A 27,031-nucleotide genomic window follows, 5' to 3' on the forward strand; every position below is an offset into this window, starting at 1 on the left:
TTTTTTTTTTTTTTTTTTTTTTTTTTTTTTGTTAGGGCCAACCTCAGTTATGGTATTGAGAGAGTAAGGAGATGGCAGCCCAGCTCAAGCCACATGGAACAGTCTCAGGAAGAGATTCTTTTTGATGTGACATTATTCAGGGCTAAGAAACAGGTAATGAGAATGGCAGACTCACCACTTCTTGGACCAAATCCTCCCACATGCATAATTTTAGTGAGACCAACCTAATCAACTGGTTTATATAGAGACAAAAATTTCCCTTGAATTTGAATGGAACGCTTGAACCTAAGCATAGATCTTTCAGGCTTTAAGGAAGCTGTCAAAGTTGCAGCTCCTAGGATTCTCTAAATTTTGTCTTTTTTTTCCCTCCACCTATGTATGCAGTTCACATGGTAGTGAATGGGAGATACAGATCACTGTATTCCCTGAAGTTTTTCCTTAAACTCAATTGTTTGAGTTCTGTAGAATGAATTAAATCTATATAAGGTGGTGCATTAGATTGACTTAAATGCAAAGTATATCATAAAAAGGTAATTAACAATAAAATTAATAAATCCACCACAGTCTGGCACTTGAACAAACCATATATATATTATAACCAGTATGGCTAGCCTTTACTGCTTACCACCCTATTTTGAAAATAACTGTAAAAAGATAACTGTCTCCTAAGGAGATGAAATATGTCTAGTGTATCACTTCACTGTGGAAGGACTGGACACAGGGGTTAAGATATTCTATACCGGGCTTGCCACTGAGCTGCTGGGAAAACATAGACCAAATCAAGCCCCAGCTCTTTGTCTCATTTTCCCAAATTACTAAATTGGATTAATGATACCTCCTGCTTTGTAAAGAGATTTGAGATCTACTGATGAAAAATTCAGCATAGAAACTAGCTGCTGTTTTTGTTATAATTAACTATAACCACAACGTTTTGTTCAGTGACACGGGCCTGACTGCAATATACTGGTTTGTTGACACCTAAATAGCATCTATGCAGAGGGGAACCTTTCTGGTTTCTGTACATTAACTGTCTTTCCCGTCTTGAAGGCCAGGATTTCTCAGCGTGCCATCTGCATTCTTCATCAGTGCCCACAGGAACGAAGTGAGAAAGACATTAGCTACATGCTAATTACCTTGCAACCTGTAAAGGCATTTGGAAATTACTCCACCAGGATTCAGAAGGAAGTAGCAAAAGTTGCATGGTACTCCAGGTAATGATGACTGAGTTTAACTCTTTGGTGCGAGACATCAGCTCGGTAAAGTCAGGGTCAGTTTGACTGAGGCAAAAAGGTAGTTATCTAGGACAGCAGTCATCTGAGTAATTGTAGGGAGGAACTGACCTCTAAACTGGTTTGTGTTGGATAATGAATACCTTAGAGTTGCTGCTGGGAAAAGAGAAAAGCATCCCAAAACTGGTTTTTACCATGGTTGATGGTTTTGCATAGAGACTACACTTTTTCTGTGCTAGAGAGAAACACTTGCACTGCCACTTTCAACTTAGAGCCTGTTGCACTGAACACAGCTATTCACTATAGTTTTGCTGTAAAGCCAGCAGCAATGGGGTGGAATCTAGATTTCAACCATCTTACCCCTGCTCCTGAACGTTGAATGTGTGTGGATTAGGATCCAAATCTGTATCCGATTTTGCAGCTTATCACTGAGGTCAGTATCATTATCTCCAGTTTACATGTGAAGAAACTGAGGCATAAGCAGAGTAATTTGTCTGAGACTACTATGCAGGTTAGTAGTGGAGCTGAGGATTAAATCCAGACCTGAGTTGAAGTCCAGTTCTCTGTTCCACTGTGCTGCTCTATGCAAAAGACAAGCCCAAAGGCAATGAATTTAAGGCTTTGAAGGCCTGAGATATTAAGAACAGTTTGGGACTGGCACAAAATTGGTGAACAGTTACTTATGTTCATGGGATCTGTCCTTTCCAGATACGAATCCTGCCAAGTAATGATCCAACAGGGCTATGCTCCACATTCCTTCTATATCTGTCTCTCGGGATCTGGTAAGTGTGTATTTATTGCTTTGCTCCAGGGAAGCAAATTAAATTAAGGTTCATCTTATTTATGGGACGGGTGTGCAGTGTTTCCCCCCTTCTCTCTCTATAAGAGTGCTGTTTTGTAGCAGGGGGAGTGTCAGACATTTGGCCTTCAAGTTGGATCCAGCCTGTAGATGTTGGTCATCTGGTCTGCAGGGCTTCTGTCTAGTAGGGACATATCACCTCTGACTGACCTATGGGGCTGCTTTTCTCAGCTCTCTGATCTGCTAGCAGGGCTGGCATGTAGGTGGTTAATGCTTCCTTCTCCTCCCCAAGAATTTCAGGTTTTCAGTCACAGATCAGCATGTATTAACAGGATGGTGAAGAACGACAGTACCGATCCAAGACGGCAGCTGTGTAGCGAAGCCCTGTGGTCCAACTCATTTTTGACACCTTTGACACCCTACAGCATTTTAAAATGGACTTTAAAGGAGTTATGCAAGTAGAGGTAGCAGTGTTACTTAAGGGAAGGGATGTTTCCTTCATTCCAGCTTTGCTGTGCTGACAGAGAGACTCCTTTGATCAGGAACAATATCAAGTTTCTTTGCCTTTTTCAAAAACAGATGGGGCAGCAGAATTTTTATTGGTGGAAAAAACTAAGGATTATATAATGATTACAAAGCATTAACTCTTCCAGGAGTTCCAGCTGTGGTAGAGAGAAGATTGAAACCTCACTTGCAGTGGGATCCTTTAGAATTTACAACAGGTCCCTTGGTTTAAATCTGCTTTATTCTCCATTTCTCAAAAAACTCACCCTTGTGTTCTCTTGAGTTCCCAACCAGATTGCGTTGGCTGGGATCCTGTGAGGTGCTGAACACCATGGTGTTCTGCCTCCTGCAAGATCTGTCTCTATGAAAAGAAAGCTTTGCCATGTGATTTGCAATGTGGCATCTAGGCAGACAAGATTCTTTGGGTAATTTGTCATTGAAACCTATCCCCCTCTTCTGCCCCCGGATTACAAAGAAGATAATGTTCAGTAAATCTGTGAGAAATTTTGTGCACTCAAATTTATGCACACATGCTGATAGAAGGAAGGACTGGAATATCAAGCTGTCACATTTTAAATGTTCTTCTTGTACCATTACTTAGGCATCTGTGGTTGGGGAATATGCATTCTGTGTTTGCTCATGATAATTTGCCTACAGCTAGTAACAGTGAAAGAGCTGTGTGTCCTGCATATTCGAGCTGTGTGTCCTGCATATTCTTTAAAAAAATAATTGTAATTCAGTGAGTTAGAACTGAACCTCTCCTCAAGTCAGCAGGGCAGTATTTACACTTGTGTTTCCTTGGAAATCTCTTGGGCTATCTGAAATATGTTGCCACTCACTTAAGAGTCTCGTCAACTGCATATTTGTTGGTTTCCAGGATGTGCCTGTGTTACATAAGTAATTCTTCCTTAAGGTTTTAACACCAGCATACTCTATGAGGAAATGTTCCAGACCTTTTGTGTTGTTTAGATGAGTCAGTCTGTGCCATTTTATAAAGTTCAAAAGCAAACTGTGATGGTATGTTCACACAATCTGTGATACTGTCCAACTCCACACACCACACCTGCATTTTGTTTTTTTTCAAAACATGCGTTTTAGATTTGACTGCCTTGAGAGTCTCATGTTAAAGCTTGTAGCAGTTCGGGTAAAGATATGTGTATCTTTCAAACTTAAAGACCCTAACACCTTATTTTCAAACAGCTTTTAGAAAAATGCCCAGAGTTTGTGACTTGTTTGCCTAAGATGTCCCTGTTTGTTTCATTAGGTAACAGCTAATTTGAGATGATGTTTTATTTTGCAGCAACAGTTATCAGGAAGAACCATGACACTGGCCACTTAAAGCCTGCCTGGTTCTTTAGTCAAGGGGATGCATTTGGGGTGAGTTTCAGAACAAAACAGTGCATCTGGTTTTAGAAAGCATCAACTCCAGACAGGGAGGACACACACTCTGGTTGTTCTGAAGCAGATAAATTGAGTTTCATGTAACTTACTGTATATGCTGTACTCATGAGACATAACACTGGGATCCTGTGTACTTGTGCATATTGAAAGGGCCACATACTTTTCTTAAGAGCTGGGGGTTTTCCAAATGTCCTTGGCCAATATTTTACTCCTTGGCGCTATAACGCAGCATTTTATGTGCCAGTTGAGTATTACTTTGTGTCCCACTGATAGCTTTATTTCAGCTGTGCAGTGATTCTTGTACTGTGGGATAAAACATACTGATTTTTTAAAATTAACAAGTATATTTTTATTTGGTTAATTATATGCAAAAGGCAGAGAGAAAAAATTTAAACATCTTAACTTTCAACCTTTTTCATCTCTATCTTGATTTTCAGGATCAAGAGATTATAAATGGTGACCCCTGGCAGGGAACTGTTATTATTCAGGAACCAGCTGAGTTTCTCTGCATTGACCAAGAGGTAAGCATTTCTTAAAATCAAACACGTGGAAGCACATTGAACCAAATATTGCACCTGTTTGCATCCACTCATTCTTGTTCAGTTGAGGGGCCTTCTGCATTCAGAGGCATATTAAAGATGGCTTTATGTGCAGAAGAAGTTACCACCACTAATATTGCTTTCAAGGCCTATGCTTTGAAATTGTGGTCCATCTGCGTATGCATGTGCATCTGCTATACAACTGCCTTGGATACCAGTGGAGAAAACACTAACTGATGCTTTCTGTCACATAATTGGGTCCTTTGAATTAGTGATGTGCATTGGGTGTGTCCAGTGCGTAAGATGACACTATTTCAGTCAGTACAACATAATTTATGATTGGCAAGCCATATGCAGTGCAACAATGATAGAACCTGGATGGAGCATGAATTCCACAGGTGTTTGGTTCAAATTTCAGGCGCTTAAGTTTTGAAGGCAGAAGATGTTTACATTACGTTTCTTTCTGCCATTCTTAGAGATTGTTGTACTTCTGGGATTTGGCTGGGAAGGGATGTAGCCATTCCCAAAAATTGTAATGAATGTTATTTTTGTGGCATTCCTAGCCTCACTGCAACCCAGAAACTCAGGAATTCCATGCAAGTCACCGAGTGTTGAAGGCCCCAGAGACTTTGATTGTTCAGATAAATAAGCAACCATAACCTTCTCCCCTCTGTCTTTGAAAATGTTCCCAGCTCTGGCTTTGCTATCCACCAGTGATGTTGGGGCTTTAAGATACAGTGGGCCAAATTAATCTCTGATGTAAAATCAGCGACCGGATTAAGGATGAATTTGACACAGTATTTTTTTTAATCAAGTACTTGCAAGTCATGTGTGTATGGCATCAGTTGCCACACATGAAAACAGCCTGTGGTAAACTAAAATATCTGTCTTAAATTTTGAGGAAAACATCCTTGCGTTTGTGCATAAGTCATAATGAGTGTGCAGGCACTGGCTATGCATATACATAGACATACCTCTAAAAAAGTGGGCCTTGATGCTTGTGAATAAGCAGAGTGCTATTTGTTGCATGGGTATAGAATACCAATTAACACAGCACTGTATATTTGAAATGAAAAACAGGCACTTGCCATGAAACAAACCCATACACTCTTCAGTCTGGATATATCTGTTAAAGCAGGAACAGGGGCCATGTTTGGATTTGCATTGCAATAACTTCACTTTTGCAAGTGTCCCATTTGGCACTTTATCCTTTGATCATTGTTGAAAGCCTTGTGGAAAATATCAGCTTTCAAGAAGGACTGGAATGCAGAGACTAAAGCCTAAAAAACAGGGGGAAGACAAAACAGGAGAAAGATCCAAAATAATTTAACAGAGGGCAGGTTAAAAGGCGTGTGGGTGTGATGGACTTTGTGCTAAGGTCACTCAGCTTCGAAGTACTTCTGAAGTGTGGTTGGGCATAGGTATAAATAGTGGTAACCCTCGAGTTGGTCACTTTCTTGTAAACATATCAGGATGGGTAATGGTTATTATTGTAGTGAAGTTCAAATCAGGAAATCTTGTTCTTTCCCTAACTTTTCTGCAACCTTACTATTACACTCGGTAAATCATGTAAAATGGGATTTTCAAAAGATTCCAAGGGAGCCAGGTACCTAAATACCATGACATTGCAATAGAAGGTGGGTGTCTCACTTTTACAGTTCTTTGAAAACCCACATGTAATGTCTGTGCTTCAGTTTTGGGACAGCAAACCTTCTCTATCTTGCAGGAGAGGCTATAAAGTTCAATCATTAATATTTTTGAGATGCGCTCAACACTTACACAGTAGAATGTTTTACAAGGAGTCACTGCAGTATGTTCTCTTTGCTTTGGGGGGCAGAAATATCATGAAAGGAGAGGAAACCCTCTGCAAAGGAAATATTGCTTAAACTCTTGTGGCTGGGCCTAGATCTGTTCTTCAGATAACATGATTGCTACTTACCATTTTTATCAACAGCTTAGAGGGAGCATTTTAAGATAAGAAAGGCAATGCGTTTAGGTAAAGTGAGAGAGTTTCTTGTTTTAAAACATTTAAAAACACCTTGAATCTTTTAATGAAGGACTTCATTAGAATTTTCCTGTCTGATGCAAGAAAGGTGCTTGGGGACCCTGAGCAGCTGCTGTTTCTGAGGTATGGTGCAAGAACTTCATTTCGATTTATCGAATATTCCATGGTGAATGATCTGTGCTGTTAATTGGGGGAATTTCAGAAAAGCACTATTGTCTTTTAGACCTGCTGCTTTTCTCTTCCCATCATTTCCTTTTGCAAGTCACTTAATAGCTTTGTATGTTATTTTTGCCATGTACAGGTAGACATAATAATAATGATGTCTCTCAGGAGGACTTAGTCTTATTTGTCCAGGCTCCAAGATCTTTATACGAAAGGCATCATATAAGTAATACTGCTGTTAGTAATTATTAACGATGAACCATTTGCCATTTAGTAAATGTCGTGAGGCTTTTATTACATGGGATTACCCAGGTTTTGAGGATCTGAGAATTTTTAAGCTATCGTGTTGCTGAGCTCTCCATACAATGAACAGGTGTATTGTGGAATGCTAACAGTACTGATGTCATTATACTTCTGCAGCTGTGCTCATCTTTATGGCTTCTCTTTGATTTGCTTAGAAGCCTTCAGTGTTTTGAAGGTTGGCCGGTCCATCTTTTGGAAGGCAACCCTGGCAAATACATTGTCTGCCACTACAGGTGAGGAAACTTCATTCAGAGTAGAGCATCAGCATTACTTCGAGTAATTCACATGGTTATAAAACGTTTCCTATTAAGATTGTTTATGTTTTCAAAATGAACGGTAACTACAGTGGGCTCACTCCATAGTAATAAGCACCATGCCTAGAAGCAGGTATTGTCAGAATTGGGACCACAGAAATTCCCTGCCCCTGAGGCCTGCATTCATCCCGCATCTAGATCTCCCTGGGCAGATTCCTGTGCAGAACTGAGATCTCCCTGGCTGCAGGGTCTTCTTATGCAAATGTGACTGCAGGTTCACTGTCGAAAGGTGGATGTACAGGTGGGTGCATGCTAAAACCATTTGGCAAAATTAAAGTTTACTTAGAATGTTAATGTTTTCTCTCCACAGTAGACAAAGGCCTTGATCAAATGCTCCCTGAAGACGGTGAGAATAGTTCCAATGAGTTCAATGAAACTGTGATCAAACCTGATATCTGTGATACGCAGTTAGGCAAGTCAAGGGATTTGCAATTATCACATAGCAAGACGAGTCAGCTGGCTCTGTTCATAGCACTTAATGAGCGTCCAGACACTGACACACTTGTTCGTCAGATGTCTCATGCTGAAAACTTGGCCGCTCAGACCAAGCCTCTTGATGGCATTCTTAGCTGAGAAAGAAAAAATGTGTGGAAACGCTGTTTAAGAGCTTTTTGCTCCCCCTCTGCCCCTCACCACTCCTTGCCAAGCAGAAATCTCCCCCCTCCCCTCTGCCTTGCTGAGGTGTCTGTGTATTAGCTAACAGACCTGGGTCCCTGCTGAATCAACAGGTAGAATCAACAGTCTTAATGGGGTGATAAACACTGAGATAAGGGTGATAATCACTGTTATCACTGCTCCTGCAACCCCAGCTTGCTTGCCTGTCAGTTTACTGAAATGCAGACAATATACAGAAGCAGGGAGGGAGAGTGAAAAACTCTGTATCATTAACAGATGCATGCAGTGCACACATCCCTTTGCCTCAGAGTGCTAGCCTGGGGCTGCAGGCTGGCAACACTCCTGCCCCTTGAGCAGTGAGCAGAAAAGCCTGGGACTGCAGGCAGGCTGGGGATTTACATCCCTCCCTAATTGGAGCCCTGCTGGGGTCTGGCCATGCCCCCCCTCAGCTCAGCTCTGCAAGGGCAGGGAGGGCTGCTCTAGCACCCCCGGGCTTCCAGCCTGAGCCACTGCAGGCATGTGCTTGAATTTCCTCAGTCCAGAGGGATTGACTGTATGGTTAGAAATCGGTTCAGCCTAGCTAGGTTAGACTAACCTGCAAAGACTGAATCAGTTCAGGGTCAGGCTTTTTGAATATCTGTGTCTAGCCAAGGTCTCATCTAAAATTCATTAAGTCAGTGGAAAAATTCCCCTTGGCTTCTTCAGGCTTTGGAACAAACCCTCTGGTTTTACTCAGGCCTTGCCCCATTGCAGTTCGTTATTATTATATATATTATTTTGGCTGAATAGGACCAGTCATATTTGACCTTTTGCTAACAGAAATGTTTTTGTGAAAGAAGCCAGCACAGAAATCAGTCAAACCGACTTAAAGGACTCAAACACAACAGTGTCACTGTTGTGCTGAAGACGTGAGCAATGCAATGGATTTTAATCGGACTAAATTAGCTTTGTGGGTCAGAGTGAAATGCCCAAAGGAAACAAAACAAGTAATAAGATTTTAATATTCTTTCCAGTGCAACAACACAAATAAAGAGTTTTTTTTAAAACATAATGTCACATGTGGCAAGGATCCTCTCAGCAGTGATTACAGTAGTACCTCTAGGAAATATCCTTTGTTCATTTGAGTTCTGAAACCTCTCGAATCTCATCCTCTTTCTATAGCTGCTAATTTCCACCTGTTCTTTTTGTAGAAGAGGATCAGTTGTTCTGAGAAACAGTAATGCGACCAAATGGATTTACATTGTCAAAGCAGTAAGTTTTTTTTTTTTTTTTTTCAGAGCTGGCATGGGATGGGGAGGTCTGGAGAGTCACTGCAGAATGATACCTGTTTTAAATAACATTTAATGCCCTTAAAGGGAAGTTGTTCTGTCCTGAAGGTTTTTAAAGATGACCTCCCCACCACCGGAGTAATGCAAGCAGGAGCTGGCAGTGAGTATGGAATACATCCTAAGGATTCTCAGTTAGATCATTAGATAAGCCATTGAAGTTATTATTGGTGGTGGGATATTTTTTCCCCTTGAAGTAGTTATGCTAGTGTTACCACTATCAGGGATGCATTTATATTTATGTAACAGTGACTTATACTGCACTATTTTCTTCCCCTTTGATAAATGGAATAAACTAGTCTGCTATATGAACATTTATACTGATATAAATGCATGAAATCTGGATGCTTGGACTTCTTAATCTATAGCAGAATAAACCCAAATTCTTAGGGCTGCACTATGATTAGCAGCCCATAATGGTTAAAGCCTGTCAATATCTGTTAGTATCAAAACACAAAGGAGTGATGGGGCCAGCATCACATCCAGCTGCCTTTGATTCCCCAGCCTGACCCAGTGGGTACCCACATATAACTGGATAAGCTGGAAGCAACCTTCAGCACAAATCCAGGACAGGGCTTGAACTCAAGCCACAGGAATGATAACAAGATACCTTAAGCCTTGTCCTATTACAACCCTGTCATCTCTAGTGAACCATTACAGTGTTTCTGTGTGGACATGGCCTAAGCTACTTTTGCACCTCTAGACCTCAAAGTGGAATTTAGACACAAGGCAGAGGTAGAATCATAAATTCAGAGAAAATGAGGGTTGGAAGGTACCACAAGAGATCATTCTAGTCCAACCCCCTGCTCAAAGCAGGACCATCCCCAACTAGATCAGGGCCTTGTTGGAGCCAGGCATTAAAAACCAAGAATGGAGATTCCACCACCTCTCTAGGTAACCTGTTTCAGTGCTTCACCACCCTCCTAGTGAGAAGGTAGATGCATTTAGGGAACCTGATTTATAGAAGTTCCACTTTTAAAGTGAAATTCTTGAAGTGCTTCACCAGGTTTGTCCAGTCAACTTTCACTTTCTTCTTCCAGTCCTGCTAGACACAAGTCTTGGCCCCTCTTTAGGTTGAAGATTTTTCTCTAAGTTTTCCCATTATGACTATTACAGTTCCAAAGAACCCCCATGCACTCAGAATGTTGGTATTTCAGTTGTGGTGTTATCTTGATTTGCTCTGGGAGGCAGATTGGGACCTGTTTCTCCTTGGTATCCCAGGCAATTAGCAAATGTCATAAGAATTAATAAACTCTGTGGCTGTCACAAGGCAGCCAGGTTATAGGGACCAATTTGAGCCATGGATTCAGAGAGGTGGAAGGGTGCTCAGTGAGAGGCTGGTTTAGCCAAAGATCCAGCTAATAACATGTATTTATAATAAGGAAATTAAGAAGCAGTACATATTTTAGAGACCCAAAATGATAATGCAAAATGCGTATTGTATCAGATCCTAATGAACATTAAGTTAATGGTTTTCTCTCTCCTTTCTTTTTCTTTTACCCAGTTTGCAAATCATTGTCAGGAAGCAGCATGATGACTCCTATGATCATTGCTGTAGACACCTTGCTGCAAGGATCTGTATTTGTGAGTATTTCATGTGGAAAGCTGCCCAGAAAGATGGCTAGTACCTTCAGTGCCATTCAAAAAATGCATGTGGCACAGTCGTGGGTTGCAATATTTAAGAGTTTTGTGTATTTAAAGAAATCTGTCATTCTGATTTATCAGTTAGCTGGGTGGGGGAAATTCTGGCTTTCCCAGCTGCTCCAGTCCCACTCTATGGGGCTGGGTCAGTGGAGAAAAGTGCTTCCCTGCTCTGCTGACCCTGCAGGGCTGGCTGGGGAGAAAAACAGCTGGTGATCCCCATTGCCTCAGACTCGTGCTGTGCGGGGGAACACCCGGGGTTCTATGCTGCCCCAGACCTACTTTCTCAGCTGAATTGCTCCATTCTGTGATGTTTATTTCTAGCCTCTAAGTCAAAAGACTGTGGTTACAACTTTGTTCCCTACCCAAGCAACCAAACATATTTAAAATGTGTAAAGTGAACAGTACGTAATTGTGTGTCTCTAATTGAACTGGTTCTTAGAGAAGTCCAACATTATAGCTACATGGTGGTATATAAAAAGTAGTGGCAAAAAATGCTTTCCTTTAATTGCTTCTCCAAACATGTGGATGTGATCATTTCAGTTATGTTCTTATTCAAGTCAGCCCTGTTAAGACATTTAAAGCTGAGCTTAACCAGATGCTACTAAAACTCTCCTGGAGAGCAATCTTGCACTGTACATTTGATGGCCTGTTTGAGCTCTGGTTTTTGTCTCTTAAACTTACTGTGTTAAGCTGGTACCAGATTCTCCAGTGCATTCTGGTGAAATATACTTCTGTGTGACAATCCTCAGCACCCCACTGCAGAGGTGATGTGACTTCTCACCAGATCAGCTCCGTGGCAAAGCTTCCATTGACTTCCCAGGGCCCAGAATTTCTCCTGGTATATTTTATTAAGCTCCACATTGCCCAAGGCCTCTAAGCTTTTACTGCAATGTAAGACAAATATTGTTACAAATAAGAGAACAGTGTAGACAACCATTAAGTGGGTAAGGTACAGCAGTGGCAGGGGAATTTACAAGGTCAACGTGTAAAGACCATGGCTGCTAGAATTCCTTAGAAACTCAGTATTAGGTTTTAATACTTTTTGCTTGGTTTTATTTTTCTGCGTGTAAGGGGCTCTTGGACTTTCTCTTTGAGGATCAGCCAAATTTGTGTGTGGTCAGCAATGGAGCTGAGTGCCTTAAGATTTCAAAAAAGTTTTTCCTGCATCATGCTTCAAAAGACCTTCTGGAGAGGCTGCGCAAAGAGGTGAGTGTATGTTTGTTTCTTTTTATAGCTGCATCTTTGCTTAATTACTGTAGCTTTGCATATCTGTACCTTATACAGAATGCACAGTTGTCCATGGTTTTAATACTAGCCAGGACAACTAGAAGTATGCTTTTGAAAAACTGGTAAATCTGTGAGAGAGGAAAGCCATAATTTAAAGCACAGTAATGATTACTTGATTTGCTAGCACATGAATCAGCATAACAACAGAGCAACCTGGCAACACTACTACAGGTTTCCATCACTTTATCTGGGTTCTGTGTATACGAATTTGCTCTTATGCGATGACCCTTTTTACACCCAAAATTCCTTATATGCGAGTTAAGTGTGTAGGGGAAGGGGTAGGGGCGTGGCACAGTTCAGCAGCTATAGGCCACTACTGAGGCAGCTGCAGCAGGGAGCAAAGCAGAGGGAACTGTCAGTGGGTGCGGGGCATGGGACGGGGGCTGCGGCTCTTGTTGCTATGTGGACTGGGGGGCTGTGTCAGGCTCTCCCCAGGGGGCATGGGCCCCCAGATGTGCATGCAGGATGCTGCTGTGGACTGGGGCCAGTGGTGGCACCAGGCTCTTCTCAGCAGGAAGCTGGGCCGTGTTGCGCTTGGGGTACGGGGTGGTGGTATTGGGTGGGGGACTGCAGCCACCGCAAAATTCGCTCTCCCAGCATCGCTGCCACCTGCCCCAAGTGCAGTGCGGCCCAACCCCGCCCCCCAGGAAGAGCCCAGTGTTGCTGCCAGCCCCAGCCTGCAGCGGCAGCCTGCCCTTGTTCTGCACGCAGATCCAGGGGCACACGCCCCCATGCCCTCCTGGGGTGCACGTAGCAGTGGGAGCCATGTTTCCCATCCTGTGCCCCGTCCCAGCTGTGCAGTGCCTGCTCTAGCCCCAGCTCCTCCCTCTCACCACTGTGGGAACATATCCCTATTTAATATCTTATATATACTAAGTTTCCCTTTATGTGAATTTGAGTTATACGGAGTTTTCCTGAAACGCATGTACAGCATAAAGCGAGGGAAACCTGTGTATGCAGCAGAATTAGAGCCTCTAATTCTGCTGCATACACAGGTTTCCCTCTAATTTAGAGGGGCACTTAAGGTGAGGTTCTGAGGCCCTCACTAAACTCATCACTGGCCCCTTTGTGCCAGGTGAAAGGGTGGAAGAAGGTCCTGTTGGATGGAATGTTGGACAGGCATCCCTAGTCTGTGCCTCGGTTTCCCCATTGGAAAAATGGAGATAACAATACAGGCCTCTTGTGTGAAGTGCTTTGAAATCTGCTGATGAGAAGCGTTGTATGTGCCAGTTCCAGTCTGCGGCTTTTAGGGCCTTCACAGTCCTTGGTCCCACAGCAGCTAGCCTGAACAGAGTGGCTCAGCTTCAAGTGACTGTAAAAGTGGTTTAAAGTCACTGTAGAGCCCTTTCTCCTGAGAATTGAATTCTTTGCCCATTGGCGATGCATAGGGGGTGCATGTGGGTGCATGTACACCCCCTAAGATTGGTGGTGCACCCCCTGTGGAAAGCGCCACTGGCCTGTGGGCGGTTGCTATCTCTGCTTTGCCCCCGACATCGCTGGTGGTGTCTGTGGGAGGTCCCTGATCGCCACTGACCGCTGCCAGCAGCATCTGCAGGTGGTTGCCGACCACCAGTCTGTGCTTTCCACCCCCTGCCACCAACACCACTGTAGCCACCTGTAGGAGCTCCCTGCTTGCTGCTGCCATGCCCCTGCCACCGCCGCCTGCAGGTGGTTGCCATGTCCTCCCCAGCCTCTGGTGGCACGCAGCGTTCATGTCTGTGCCTCTTAGAAACTCATCAGAAGGGCTCACCTCCAAAGTATTGAGTGGTAGGCATGTGATGGTTATCAGCATGGCTTCAGCAGCAGGAAAGGAGATGGTCTTGTTGGAATGAGCAGGCAAAATGAGCTCTGTATGATTTCTGCCCTATATAATTAATGTTGAAAAGATGGAGTACAGTGAAATAGAATCACACTGACTGCAAAAACTTCAGTTGGGTAGGGGTTCACTTTTTCTTTAAGTAAATCTCCCACAAAGGCTGGTTTCAGTTATGGGAAGATGGAAGAATCACTGTATCTTTGCCTAGCCTTGTGCAAATACGGTGAAATGATAGTCTGGAGTTAGCTGTCTTTTTTATTAACATCAACAATACAGTAACCAAGTACAAGTTTCCCTGCTTGCACGTGGAGAGCCTCATTCTGAAGTCAGATTCAGAAAAAAACACTGAGCTCATGATAGTTTCCAGGTAAACTTGAGCTTGTGAGAACAGGTAGTTGCTGTGGGCCAACTCAGAGCCTGGGAGCTTCCCTGTTTTCAGAGCATTTTGGTGGCATCAGACAGATGGTGGCACTGTAGAAAGGTGCCTATTTGCAGCAGGCAGCTCATGGTGACCTGAAGGATGCTATCTGTCATGACTCATACAAGCAATTTCATAATTGGGGATTGTTTTACCTGCTTTAGTGAAATAAAACTGTTGCTTGGACAGCTGTTTGTACCAGCCTTTGAGTTAAGAATGGGATTTTGACTTTCTATTCTGCTTCCTGGACATAGTCAAAAACTTCAGTAAGGGTTTTTTTACTATAAAAAGTTTATTCAGTTTGTTTTTTCCTTTATACTGCTCCAGGAAAAAAAAATTCAGAGGCTAAGCCTGGTGTTACAGTAGAATACTTAAACCAGTCATTCTTAGCTGCGGGGGCTGAAGTCCCTCTTTCAGGGGTGCTGTTATGCAAGTGTTGCAGCAGACCAGTAAAACTACCCCACATGTAGGGCTGTAGCATGCATGCGTGCTTTCCTGCATTACAGTTCTCTGATCAACCTATAGCAAGCGGGAGAGCTGGCTAATGTTGCAGCCCTTCTTGATCCAGTCCTCTCATACAGCTCCCAGAAACACAGGCAGACAGAACAGTTCTGAGTTCTAGGCTTGTGCCTTAATATTTGCACAGTCCCTTTAATCCACGTTTGTTGTTGTTGTTACACTTATCTGAATTTTGCTTAGGTGAAATTCAGGTTTCTAAGTTTTGCTGTTGGATTACTTTTAGTAAACATTGGACCATGCTGGCATTATTTCTGTTCCCTGACTGAACAGCTTAGGTAAATAAGTATTATGGCCGTTAGAAGTCAACATATAGACTGAAAAGTGTTAGGGAATATGTGTAAGCACTCTGCCTGTAGACTTTGCCTCTGCAAAGCAACCATACAGTCATAGCCAGTATTGTTGCTTTGTTGTTGTTGTTAAATGTAACGAATTCATATTGGCTTACCTCTGACACACTTTTGTAAGTGTATCAGTGCACAAAGTTTTTTATGCCTCAGATTTAGACTTGGTCATGATTCTTTTCCACAGGAACATTCCTACCCCAGTGAGGCCAAGCTAAAGGAACAGCTACAGCGGGTGGTGCAGTGGCAAGTTTTTCGGAAAGCAGCTTTGGCAAACACAATTCAACGGATTGAACTGAAACGCAAATTGCTTCCACATTCCCTGAGTATAGGGCTCTATGCATGCTCAAAAAACTGACTAACACACGTTTCTGCCAGAAATGGAGGGATGCCAGTGAGTACATGCTGGAGAAATAAAAACCCAAATCCCCAGACCCCCCTCCCCAAACCTTGTGGGAGATGGTAATATATTAAATTAGGTCTCTAATTTTTCCATGATTATGATAAATTACATGATGAAATGTCAGAGAAGCACATTTCCTACTGTGTCTTAATAGTGCCATATATATATCCAGCATGTGGTGAAGTGACTGCTACACACACTTTATTGGTTTCCATGTAATTCTTTTATCCAAAAAAATCTCAACAAATGAAAAAGAATGAAGTAAGTGTCTCTTGGGCAGTGAGTATACTCTGGAAGTGTCACTGCAGAAGGCTGTCAGGCACATCTACTCTAATACATGTATGAGCATAGTCAAAACTGCCTGTTTCTGAAATCAGTCAGAGGTAGACTTGCTTGATGCTCTTTTACAAACAGTGTTATGTCACTGAAGAAAAAAAATCAAAAGGAAAGTGCAAGGAAGTAGAACAGTATTTACTTCAGATACCTAAATGTACCCAAACTTGTGGATTTCTAGAGCCTGCATGAACAAACAGGCTGACTGTCATGAAAAACAGCGAACAGTTATTTGTGTCTTTAGTCATTTCTTACAATACCCTGAGTCTTACCTGTCAAAAGAAAAGCCTTTAAATTAGCTTCTTTAATTAGAGAATGGGTTTGTGCAAGAACAACAATTGCATCCAACAATGCACATTATTACCATCTTTTTGCATATTTTCAAACCTATTTTGAATTATTTTTCCACGATGCATGTGAAACTGTATTTCTTAGTGTATCTTGGATCAGACATGTATTCCCATCTCAACAATGCAGTTTCACTTCGCAATTTTAGTTACTGCTTGCTTATTTTGAAGTTGCCTAACTTTCACTAGTAAATGCTTTTTATAATCATTTAAGTTATGAAATATGCATGTAGTTAGCTGGAGTTTTCAAAAACAGATCTTTATTCGAGATGACTGGTAGCTTATGAAATTTATTTTAATCTTAAGGAAACTGTGATAAACATTTTAAATGCATGAGACTTTTTTGTTTTTTAAGCTATTAAGCTTGTTCTTTATTATAGACAATGGTAACAAGTAACCAGAACTCAAATCCAAGGTAATCTATTTTAAGATCCTAATATTACATTATGAATCTGGATGTAATAGAGTTCAGTGCAGTAGAGAATGTTTGAAAAACAAATCACTCATTTCATGCAAGAACTGTTGCTGGGCATTATAGCTCAGTGTGGCCACATGGGGGACAAAATGTCTCCAATACCTTTATTACAATGGTAACACTGCTGGTACTTCTCTTTCTATGTGAAGAGACTTGTACTGTAGATATTAAAAGTTGCATGGAAACCTCACTACAGTAGAAACAGAGAATGAATGCAGTCAAGAGGGAAAATTTCTAAGGAACTCAACTCTTATTGGAAACATCTAGAACTTAAATGCTTTTAGAAGTAAAAACGAGTATTTAAGAGGGGAAAAGTGATGTAAACTTATGCACTGTCCAATTAACTTGAATTTTCACCTCTAATAAAATAATGTAAGTAGTTTCTTAATATGCTTAGTTTACAAAAGGAACAAGAATCATGACAGTCTGTATTTATTCTGCTCTTACCACATAGCTGTAAGCTGTGTCACCATTTCAACAGGAATCTAGTTCAACTTAACTGTATTACAACCATCTTAATCTGCTCATGCTAGACATAGGAAACATACAGCAGTATATTAGTGCTACAGTATTTCTGTAGAATTATTTGTATTCAGTTATCACTAGACACATTCTGTTAAGGCAGATTGTACACTTCACCACCCAACCGAAGTAATAGTACATAAATATAAAGGAAGTGTTTGCTGAATTAACAGTTAGTTGAGGTAGCAGGTAAAAACATAAGCAGCAGGATCTCTGTACTGAAAAACAGATGCCAGTTCTTTATCAAAGCATGGACTGCTTTGTTACGCTTATATTTTGGCAAAAGTATGAACTAAGAACAAAAAGGAGAGTTCTCTCTCGGCAGGGAGGGAGAAAAAAAGCCTTCCGTTAAATTATATCATCACCCAACCCCTCAAACTAAAGACAACTGTCATCAGCAGTCTTGTACATCAATTTTATGATCTTCGTACAATTTCTGCAAATTTGGTGGGGGGAGGCGGGAAATAAAGGCCAGCCTGCTACCTCTCAAAATGCTTCAATAACGTTTTCAGTTGTGAACATCAGATATTCCCATTTAACTGAAAAACAAATGTAGTAACAAAGACTCAGGCACATGGAAATGTTGCTAATTCCACTTGTAGATTTTGCACTCTTTCTTTCTTTCCTTTTCTTTTTTTCCCTTATTTGGCTTCAAAATTGAGAAGGTTCCAGAGCACAGAGTAGAACTGCCACTTTCCAAGTTGATCCCTGGATCAGTATTCATTAAACGGAATCTATATATGCATTTTTTTCAGTGCTCTCTTCAATGTTCCTAAGAATTGGTAGACCTGGCACTTGCTTTACCTAAGTAGCTTTCCAAGAAATTTAGAGGAGAGGATCATGTTTATCATGTTCTCCACCACTTGCATTTACCAGCGTGATCTGTTCTCTCCCACTTCCTCTGAGGTACGTTTCAGAAGATACACTGCAGCATGAAGTCCCCCTACGTTCACCCAGACTGTCGGACCCTTTTGCCATAAGCATCCCATTTCTGACAAGGCCTATGTGCAAAAAAAAGAGAAGACAATTACTATTGGTGGAGCTGGTTCTGAAACTTATGATTAAGGTTGCTTAACATGGTCTATTATAAGCCTTTTATTCAATAACCAAAGTGACTATTAAAGGCTAAAACTTTCCATACAATTTTCTCTCTGCCTCAAATCCTAGTTTTTAAAGTCTCCGTGAAAGCCCTTCAGCCTTTTCAAAGAGTGAGGTTAAGTGAACTTGATAGTTTTACCAATGTTAAATTTTCCAAATTTTCCCCACGCCTTTCTTTGAAAAGCTCCAACACTTCCATGTTTTGGGACAGGAATTGAAATGTCAGAGAATGTTAAGGTTGCCTTTTACATGTACTTATTCTGCTAGTTTTTGATGACATGATTGTGCTCTGTTTTACTGAGATCCCTGGCTCGTTCTCTGTATAAGATGGGCAGTGAAGTAGGCAGAAGGTTGCAAGAACACAAAGCATAGTCTCATTTTTTACACATTACATTCGGACTTCAGAGACCTGTTTCAGGCTTTGATGGACTTCCTATGTGATGTTTGATTAGATTCCCTTAAAGCATCTACTCAAGGAAACTGAATTAAGGTGGCATAAGCAATTCTGGTATTTCCTAACTTTGTGTTTGACTCTGCAACCTAGATGTAATTTATTATTTAACATGTATTGCAATTTTAAAGCCATATTGATCTGCCTTAATTTCAGGGGTCCTTTTAGTGCACAAATTAACTGTACTTAAAAGTGCTCTTCTAGGCCATTCGAAGTTGAACATCACACACCATGTATTCCATTACAGCTATTCACTTTGCTTCCTACATCTGCTCACCTTAGTGTTAGGGACATTCAGAACATGGAGCAAAACAGTTATTTTCCTTAGTTTTTTGGGGGGGGAGGAGTAATGAGCTGAATGTGTGCATCTGGGACTGAAATTTGGGAACTGGAAAGGTTTTCCCCCCCTCTCTCTGAAGGATACTATGTATATATGATAAACTCACCATCCCCAGCAGAGCACACTGCACTGTACTGCATTGCTCTGGGCTGCCTCTTGAACCAGAAGCCGTGTAGCTGCCCTTATTTAGCTTAGGGACATGCTAATCATTCAGTAGAGCTACTTACCAAGCCTTCTGTGCTAAGTGGTGGCAGTTGCACTGCTTCTGGTTCAGGTGGCCTACCAAACTAGTGCAGCATGCTTTAAGGCCCTATCTCCAATGATGGTGAGCTTACAATGTAGACACGGACAGTTTTTTCTAACGTTGTTTCAATATGTTTCAATTAATCTTTTTGCTTTTAATGTTGGCATGTGCATACACGTTTGATACAAGAGAGTCGAATTAAGTGTGTCAGGTGGATTTTTCTAAGGCTCTACTAAAAATTCAGATTTGACCCATGAGGCATCAGAATCTCTAGATGGGTGGTAAACAATCAAAGCAGGAAATTCTGTATATTGGCTATAGTTTTATTAAGTTACATGGATAAACTTAAGTCTAATTCATTTCTGAAATTTATTTGGATAGCAAAAAGCCCATGTCTCAGAAAATGATCTGAGCCTCTACTGTGGGGAAAAAAAACCATAGCATGTTTTTAGGTGGAACATTTTTAATTCAAGTACTGGCTTATTTTCAATGGTGTTCTAGGTCTAGATAACTTGATTTTTCTGCATCTTTGGATATGTTTTATGACCATCAAAATCATGATTAATGTCTAAATGAATGCAATGGTGTACCTTAGCAAAGCACTTCTTGTCCTGAGTAAGTAGTACGGCTCTGCCTGTCCCAGGCCTGCAGATCCGACTCATTTCCTTAAGGCAGGCTGGATAGAGATCCCAGTTTTTCTTCTTAGACCCTATTCTGGAATAAAATTTGGATCGATATAGTAAATGTGCCTATGAAGTACAGTTGAAATTAGTTCATTTTCAGTTAGCATGAATTAACTTGTTCAAGATCATTTTTACTACTTGTTTCCACCTACACATCTCATGTATCAGTTTGGCTCTACTGGACTTGTAAAGGCAAGACACGGAGGTGAATCTTAATGTCATAAAACCCTACACATTAAGGAAATAATGGTTTTTACTGTTTAGTATAATGAATCAGAGCATCCTATGAAACCCTCAAACACTTTTTTGATTCAAAATATATCAAAGAACCAAAGAAAACTGAAAGCCCTTTTACAACGTGTAGCTCAAAACTGCTGAACTGAGTAGTTTGAAAATGTATAACAAATCATTTTACTTCATCATTCAGTCAAGAGTGAATCTGCAAGATTGTATGTGCTTCAAAGATACACAAGTACTGAGAATTATGACAAAGTTAAAGATTCTAGAAATTCTAACAGATCTTAAACTTTAGCAGCAATAACAACAGTTGTTCAAATATAGCAGCTTAAATACCCCCCCCCCCCCAAAATAAACATAAGAGAAATTATGATTCTCACCTCTTTCCAAATGGCATGTCTGTTACAATAACATCCACAGATCCAGTCCTCAAAGGGAGATTGCAAATATCCCACTGGACGGTATCAAGGGATACACCCCAGGAAGTACTACTGCAAGTGCAAAGGTATTCATTTCAAGTGTGATCTATTATTTCAAATGGTTTTTTCCAACTCAAATGCCCTTGGCATCATAATGTAATAGGAAAATATGGAAAACCAAATAAAGCACATTTCTGAAAAATAGATTTCCTGATACAAAGAGTTGTGACCATCCCTCTTATACTTTTCCTACCTTTCCTGATTCTGATTTTTCTTTAGTAGAGAGCAGATGTTACTTGCTATTCTCTTCATAGCCTGTGGGTTGTTATCACCAGCAATATGGAAACAGTTAGGCCACTCAGTAGCTCCCTGAAAACAAAAGTCTGTTAAACTTGAATTGGTAGATTAAGAAAAAAGTTTGGAAAGCTACCTGCACATCAGAAAACAACACAAAACAATTACAAATATACTTCAACAGCTTAAAACTTCCTATTGTATATTTATTTCAGAGATCAGAGCTCTTCAGGGGGCTGACAAGACTCTGACATTTAGCTACTTCCACCTATGTCTTGCATGAAGAAGGTGCAACCATTTAGGAAAAGTATATTTGTAATTAAATTGAAATATCTTTCTTTGATATTTGGCTATTGGAACTGCAGAATACTAGTGAAAAAGTCTGCATGTAATCTACTGCTGTGAAGTATGCAGGATTTGGTGAGACTTGCTCTTAGGGGAGGCTACAGCCTAGCTAGGCTTTCTTTTAAGCTAAAAACCCAAAAATTAAAAACAAAGGAACAATTACCTCTATTGGTATTGCACCTGTTCCACACATTGGATCAACTATTATATCACTTGGCTGAGCATCACAGAGTCTAAACAGAGAAGGAAGAAATATTCATGAAAAGTCTTAACAGCAGTTTCTACAGAGAAGTTAAACTAAACTACTATTTAAATTATTCAAATTCTACCATTCCTACAAGAGCAGACTTTAGCAACCATTTGTAAACAATGTTCAGGTTTTATACACAGTGGGCACGTGCCCCTACGGTGCCACTGTTTCTATGCCGTCATGTAAAGGAAGTACTAAATGACAGCACAGTAACAGCCATTACTGCACTGTGCCACCAGCACAGTTATTTTTAGTTGCTACTTCACCATAGCAACACACTATAGGAAGGGAGTGCATCACTATGGTGACATAGCATCGGCAGGCACAATCCATGACGCCACAGCTGTTGTAGTGCTTTGCTACAACGACATAGCATTTCATGTAGAAGCACCCACTGATGGGGAAATATTAAAATATTTTGATGGATGGCATAAAAATGTTTGAAAATTGTTATGGTCAATGCAAAACATATACTTGCCTGGCCTTATGGTTAAGAAACCATCAAACCCATCATTGTGACTATCAGTAACTACAAAATATTTGTGATATTTGAGCTCTTTATTTAAAGTTAAGAAAAAAGCCTAATCAGGAAAAAATGACCAAGAAAACAGCCCCCCCAAACAAGAAGTATGCGCATATATCGGGGCTAACTGGATTTAGTTTCCAGAATATTACATGGGAATTTAGAAATAATCTATAACTACCTGTACTGACCTGAGCATCCCATAGGCAAGAGTAGATCGAAGAGTTGTGGGTCCAAAATGTGTAATATTTCTTCTGTGAAGACTTTCTTCAGTTAATGCAATGCCCACAACCACTTCATTATTATGAATGTTCAAGAGGACCTGGAATGAATTTTGAACAATGGAATGCATTCATGAAGCCCTACATGTTCTTAGGAAAAAAAGTTTTGCAGTAAGTAACATTTCAGGAACTGAGTCTAATTTTTTCCTCAGACATGGTGTGTTTTCTACACCCCTATTTTCCAAAGTGTCCTAAACATTAAGCTACACATTCTCTCTGTGCTGTCCTAAGTTTATAGGTAGGAAAAGGAAACAGAGACGGGTAAATCATCATAGTCCTAGGACATCAGACTGGCAATACATACCTCTAGTTCTGGTTCCCTGAACTACAGAGAAAACTACAGACAGCACTGAAAACTGTCCTTAACAATACTGAGCTGGACACCAAAAGATTCACGAGACAAATTGTTCGACCACAGACCTGCTTTTCAGTTAGTGGTATGGTCTGTGGTCGAACAATCTCACACAGATATAAAACACATTGGATTAAACCAAGATGCATTAATGCCACAACATACAGCAGCACCTCCATTTAAGCTAAGCAAGTAACTACATGTAAGTGGGTATTTCTGAAGTCTCTGGTGTGTAATACCTCCACATCAAAGTTGGTCATGTCAGCCTTCCACTGGAAATGTTCTTGCACTGCTCCGCCAAAGTCTCTTGCTGCATCATTTGATGTAAAATTATGTTTGTCACCAGCTCTATTGCATGTAACGCGGAACTTCAGCACTGGGGCTTCATTTTCAGATTCCTTGTTGCAGTCACCAGCTCCATTTCCACTTCCAGCAGTAGTGAGGAATTCATCTTTAGCACCAGATTGTTCGCCGTTATCTACCGAGATAATAGCCTGGGTCTCCTGTCCGCCAGTAGATTCCAAACCTAAAGCATTTTGTGCCTGATCATCTGACTTCTTATCAGCATCTTTTGTATCTGTTTTCTCCTCCCCTTCTCCCTCACTCAAGTTTTCTTTGCTTGCACTACCCTGTGGGTTCTGTTTTTTACGTTTTGTCTTTTTCTTCTTTAGGCTGGTGTTTAGCTTCCATACTTTCAAAGGGTCTGTCCAAGGCAGTTGTTTAACCAGGTCTTCCAAATCCTTTAGAGACTCTTCCTTTAAAAGATTCAAAAAAGTCATTCTCTTTGGCATTCTTTTAATGGTAAGCCTTCCCTTTGCTAAAATCACCTCACCAACCAGATATACTTTTTTTTTTTTTTAACCTAGTGCATATTTTAAACACTTATATCTTATCTGCCATATGTGGTATCACAACTGAGAATGGAACTGTAGTCTAAGGCTGCATCCAGGTGAGCAGGGGTGTGCATTTGCAGCAGTACAAATAGTAGTGGCACAAAGTTGTTCCACTACTCCATGTGCTGCAGTGGGGGCTGGCTAGGGCACAGGCTGCCTCTGCCAGGGGTTAGCCAGCAGGCATCCCCCTACACTGAGGCACCCTGTACCCCAGCCAGCTACGGAGTAGCACATGGAGATGAGGGAGCAGGCAGTCCTGGACTGTTTGCTCCCCTACCTGGAGGCATGCTGTGCCCCAATGAGCCAGGGAGTGGCTGGCTAGGGTGCAGGGTGTCTCAGGGCAGGGGCTCCACAGTACACTGAGATGGGAGCAGGCAGCCCACTCCCCAGGTGGCGGGGGCACAGGGTGCTTCAGCATGGGGGATGCCTGTCACCCCTGCATCACATGGAGCAGTGGGACAGTGTGTACCATTGCAAAACACAAGCAGGGCTGTGCACTGCAGCTCTCCCATTTCTGTGTTTCTCCTGGCACAGATAGCACTTTGGCATGCTTTGTGCTGCCTTTTTTTCCAGGGATTTTTTTTTTTTTTGCTACCTGGAAATCCTGATAGTAAATTTTGCCCCAGTGCTAATAATTAGCAGGTACCATGCACAGCTTAATATGCAACATGTGTGGTTTGCGGTGCCACAAACTGCACATGCCTGCATGTCTGGATCTCGCCTAAGAGCCCCAGGAGCACCAGAATACTTAATAATTAATCTTGGTAGATTTTATGGTTCATCTTAATTTAAAAGACTAAGGACATAGTATATTCTGGTTACCTCCATACGAGCTGCAGCATCCCATTTTCTCCACATCTAGATATTCCTAAGCAACATGTGCAACTGATATGTTCTACACTGCATTGTTGCACATATGTGCTACACTGTATTGTTGTCCTTTGATTTGAACAAATGTTTAAGAGAAATCTGGCAAGTGCGGGGGGGGGGGAATAAAAAAATAATTCTGCCCAGAAGACTCAGAACACTTCTAAGTTTAATTTTACATTAAAACAAAACAAAAAATAAACTCCACACATAATCTTTCAGGAATTCTGTGCCTAGTAATAATTAAAAAAAAATAAAAATCACACCTGCCTGAAAATCCAGGTACAAAGTTAGCTCACCTTGGTTTCTTTAAACTGGTAATCTGTAAACTCTTTCACAACAACAAATAAGTTATCCACTGATCTTAACTGATGAACCTAAAAAAAATGGAAACAAAAGTGGCATGTTCCTGGTATTTGTAAATACCTGTAATTAAAATTTCATTCAGTTACATTTCAAATTAAGATAGCTGGATACCTATACCTCACTGAATTCTGAATGCTTTAACAGAGATAAGCTTCTGGTTTCTTTTTCACTCCTTTTTGTGTGTACACACCTAGCTTCTCTTTAGCACATGTAGTCACCAAGACTGAAGTAGAACAAGGAGAGTAATTTCTTTTGCTTTTGACTTCATCTAGTGTTATAAAACCACCCCCCCCCCAAAAAAAAACCCAAACCAACCTGAACTCAGCTCCTGAACAGTGGCAGAGACAAATAGTTCAAAACATATTTATACGTAAAATTGTATGTAAATGTGCATATAAAACATAAATTGTTATTTATAACAAGAATAATTTGCCAATAATGGGGAGGCTTACAGTTATTTGCAATTTTCTAATGCCTTTTGTTTTTAGGTAAAAAGGTCAAGTGAAGACAAAGAATCAGGATAGTTTTGTGGGTTGTTTTTTTCTTTAAAGAGATGCTTAGAAGTTGTATAGTTTGCTATTTAAGAGCCAGCCTATTCAAACCTAGAGACCTCTGTAAGTCATGAAATGCTGGACACTTTTCCTTAGGTCTGTGCTGCATGTTGTACCAGCTTTTACTGCTCAGACCTGAGGAAGAATGTCCTGCATTGGAAAGCTGGTCTAACTCTCTCCCAACTGTGGAGCTGGTCCAATAAAAGTTCTTACCCTAAGTCTTGCCTCTCCCAGCATTGTAACATACACAGGTCTCTGGGTCTGAACAGGCTGCCTCTTGCAGCTTGCCAGGAAATGCAGCCATAAGAACATGAGAACTGACATTTCCTGGGTCAGACTGGGTCCATCTCACCCAGTCTCCTGTCGCACAGTCCAGCGTGCTCTGCTCCGTGTCCCCCCTTGGCACACTGGTTTTAAACCTCTGTCTATTGCTCCCATCCCTATTATGTCTTTAGCTGTCCCAGGCAATCAGTTGTTGCCTATCCAGTGGCCTCCCTTTCTAAGCCAGGTGTATAGTGTTTTTGTGGCCGACCTTGGCCAGGGTCAACAAACAGATCTGTGTCCCCCCACTTGGTGCACTTGTTCTGAATGTACGACCCTCGCCTTTCCTGCTTATTTATCCCAAGGAATCAACTGCTATGTCCTCAGTGGTCTCTTCCTTAAGGAAGGCTTATAGTTCAGGGTCTATCTAAACCATGGTGGAAGCTTGCAGTGCAGCAGTGTCTTTAATCTCACGCTCCCCCCACACCCACACAGGGGCTGAATGGCAAGGCAAAAACCTCCCTCACCATCAACTGTCCCTCGGCCACACCGTGGCAGTGAGGGAGGAGCGTGGTGATACGAGTGACACTGAAGTCCTTCTGCACCACGAGCCTCCACCAAGGTTCAGTTAGGTCCCTGCTTGGTGGGTCTAGGCCTAGGCCAGGGCTGGGCGAAATAGTGGATTCAGCCGGATTCGGCCCCGGCCGCTTTCCATGGAGACCCTGAGAGCAGCGCGGGGCCTGGATTTCCATGGAGACCAGCCCCAGCCGCGCTGGCGGGCGCGGAGCTGCTCCGGGGCGGGGATCTCGCGACGGTGACAGCCTGATGGCTCTGCCCCTCGCAGCGGGGCCCCTCCCTCCTCCCCGTGCACCTGCGCCAGGGCCTCGGCGGCGACGGTGAAGTAGATCTTTCCGCGGTCGCGGCGCACGCTGCAGCGCGAGCCCAGCTTCTCCTCCACCTCGGCGGCCGCCGTCAGCTCGAAGCCCGTGGGCACGGTGGCGCCGATGGTGACCGCGGCCGCCGTCGCGGCCTCCTCCGCCTCGCACATGGCAACGGCAGTCGCCGAACCTCGTTTCCGGGAAGCAACCGCCGACTCGGACGCCTTTGCATCCACTTCCGGTTCCGGCGGAAGCACTTCCGGGTGCCAAGGTGGGGCAACCGCGCAGAGCTTGGAGTGGGCGGGTTGTGCCACAGCGCCCTCTAGCGCCCCCACCCCCCCCAAGGCTGCAGAGCCCGTGGGAGGGGCTGGGGCCGGGGCCGGGGCCGGGGCCGGGC

The 27,031-nt window shown here is 42.0% G+C and overlaps 2 protein-coding genes across 7 annotated transcripts in view; one reads left to right on the forward strand and one right to left on the reverse strand.

Moving 5' to 3' along the window:
* The window catches only part of LOC109288933, a 21,725-nt gene extending 2,597 nt beyond the window's left edge, over window positions 1-19,128 (forward strand). For 2 of the 6 annotated variants that reach the window (XM_019504676.1, XM_019504682.1), the window contains exons 3-15: window positions 36-153; window positions 1,048-1,211; window positions 1,938-2,011; window positions 3,833-3,909; window positions 4,371-4,454; window positions 6,530-6,600; window positions 7,098-7,175; window positions 9,062-9,122; window positions 9,227-9,299; window positions 10,719-10,780; window positions 11,912-12,046; window positions 15,409-15,615; window positions 16,685-17,757. In XM_019504676.1, the coding sequence (XP_019360221.1) occupies window positions 36-153; window positions 1,048-1,211; window positions 1,938-2,011; window positions 3,833-3,909; window positions 4,371-4,454; window positions 6,530-6,600; window positions 7,098-7,175; window positions 9,062-9,122; window positions 9,227-9,299; window positions 10,719-10,780; window positions 11,912-12,046; window positions 15,409-15,579 (1,168 nt within the window). In that variant the 3' untranslated portion in view covers window positions 15,580-15,615; window positions 16,685-17,757. Of the gene's footprint in view, window positions 1-35; window positions 154-1,047; window positions 1,212-1,937; window positions 2,012-3,832; window positions 3,910-4,370; window positions 4,455-6,529; window positions 6,601-7,097; window positions 7,176-9,061; window positions 9,123-9,226; window positions 9,300-10,718; window positions 11,232-11,911; window positions 12,047-15,408; window positions 15,616-16,684; window positions 17,758-18,207 lie in introns of those variants that run through there. The other 4 variants (XM_019504681.1, XM_019504680.1, XM_019504677.1 and 1 more) reach the window with 4 other exon arrangements.
* THUMPD3 (THUMP domain containing 3) lies at window positions 16,399-26,853 on the reverse strand. Its single transcript, XM_019504683.1, has 9 exons — window positions 26,628-26,853; window positions 24,878-24,955; window positions 23,058-23,573; window positions 22,377-22,507; window positions 21,576-21,645; window positions 21,027-21,142; window positions 20,735-20,845; window positions 20,025-20,148; window positions 16,399-18,302 (listed from the first exon to the last, which is right to left on the reverse strand). Exons 1-9 carry the CDS (start codon window positions 26,802-26,804, stop codon window positions 18,171-18,173), a joined length of 1,455 nt encoding a protein of 484 aa, XP_019360228.1. The 5' UTR covers window positions 26,805-26,853; the 3' UTR covers window positions 16,399-18,170.
* Between the last annotated feature and the right edge of the window lie 178 nt (window positions 26,854-27,031).

The sequence above is a fragment of the Gavialis gangeticus genome, unplaced genomic scaffold (genome assembly GCF_001723915.1).
Source record: "Gavialis gangeticus isolate Ggan-Ray unplaced genomic scaffold, GavGan_comp1, whole genome shotgun sequence".
Classification (NCBI taxonomy): domain Eukaryota; kingdom Metazoa; phylum Chordata; order Crocodylia; family Gavialidae; genus Gavialis; species Gavialis gangeticus.

Bases quoted from the DNA above. Each gene is read 5' to 3' on its own strand.
- THUMPD3 (XM_019504683.1), bottom strand. From the start codon at position 26,804: ATGTGCGAGGCGGAGGAGGCCGCGACGGCGGCCGCGGTCACCATCGGC. The intron at 24,956-26,627 runs GTGCACGGGGAG...CATTTTTTTTAG, and splicing joins CCGCCGAGGCCCTGGCGCAG to GTTCATCAGTTAAGATCAGT. The intron at 23,574-24,877 runs GTGAGCTAACTT...AATCTTTTAAAG, and splicing joins ACCAGTTTAAAGAAACCAAG to GAAGAGTCTCTAAAGGATTT.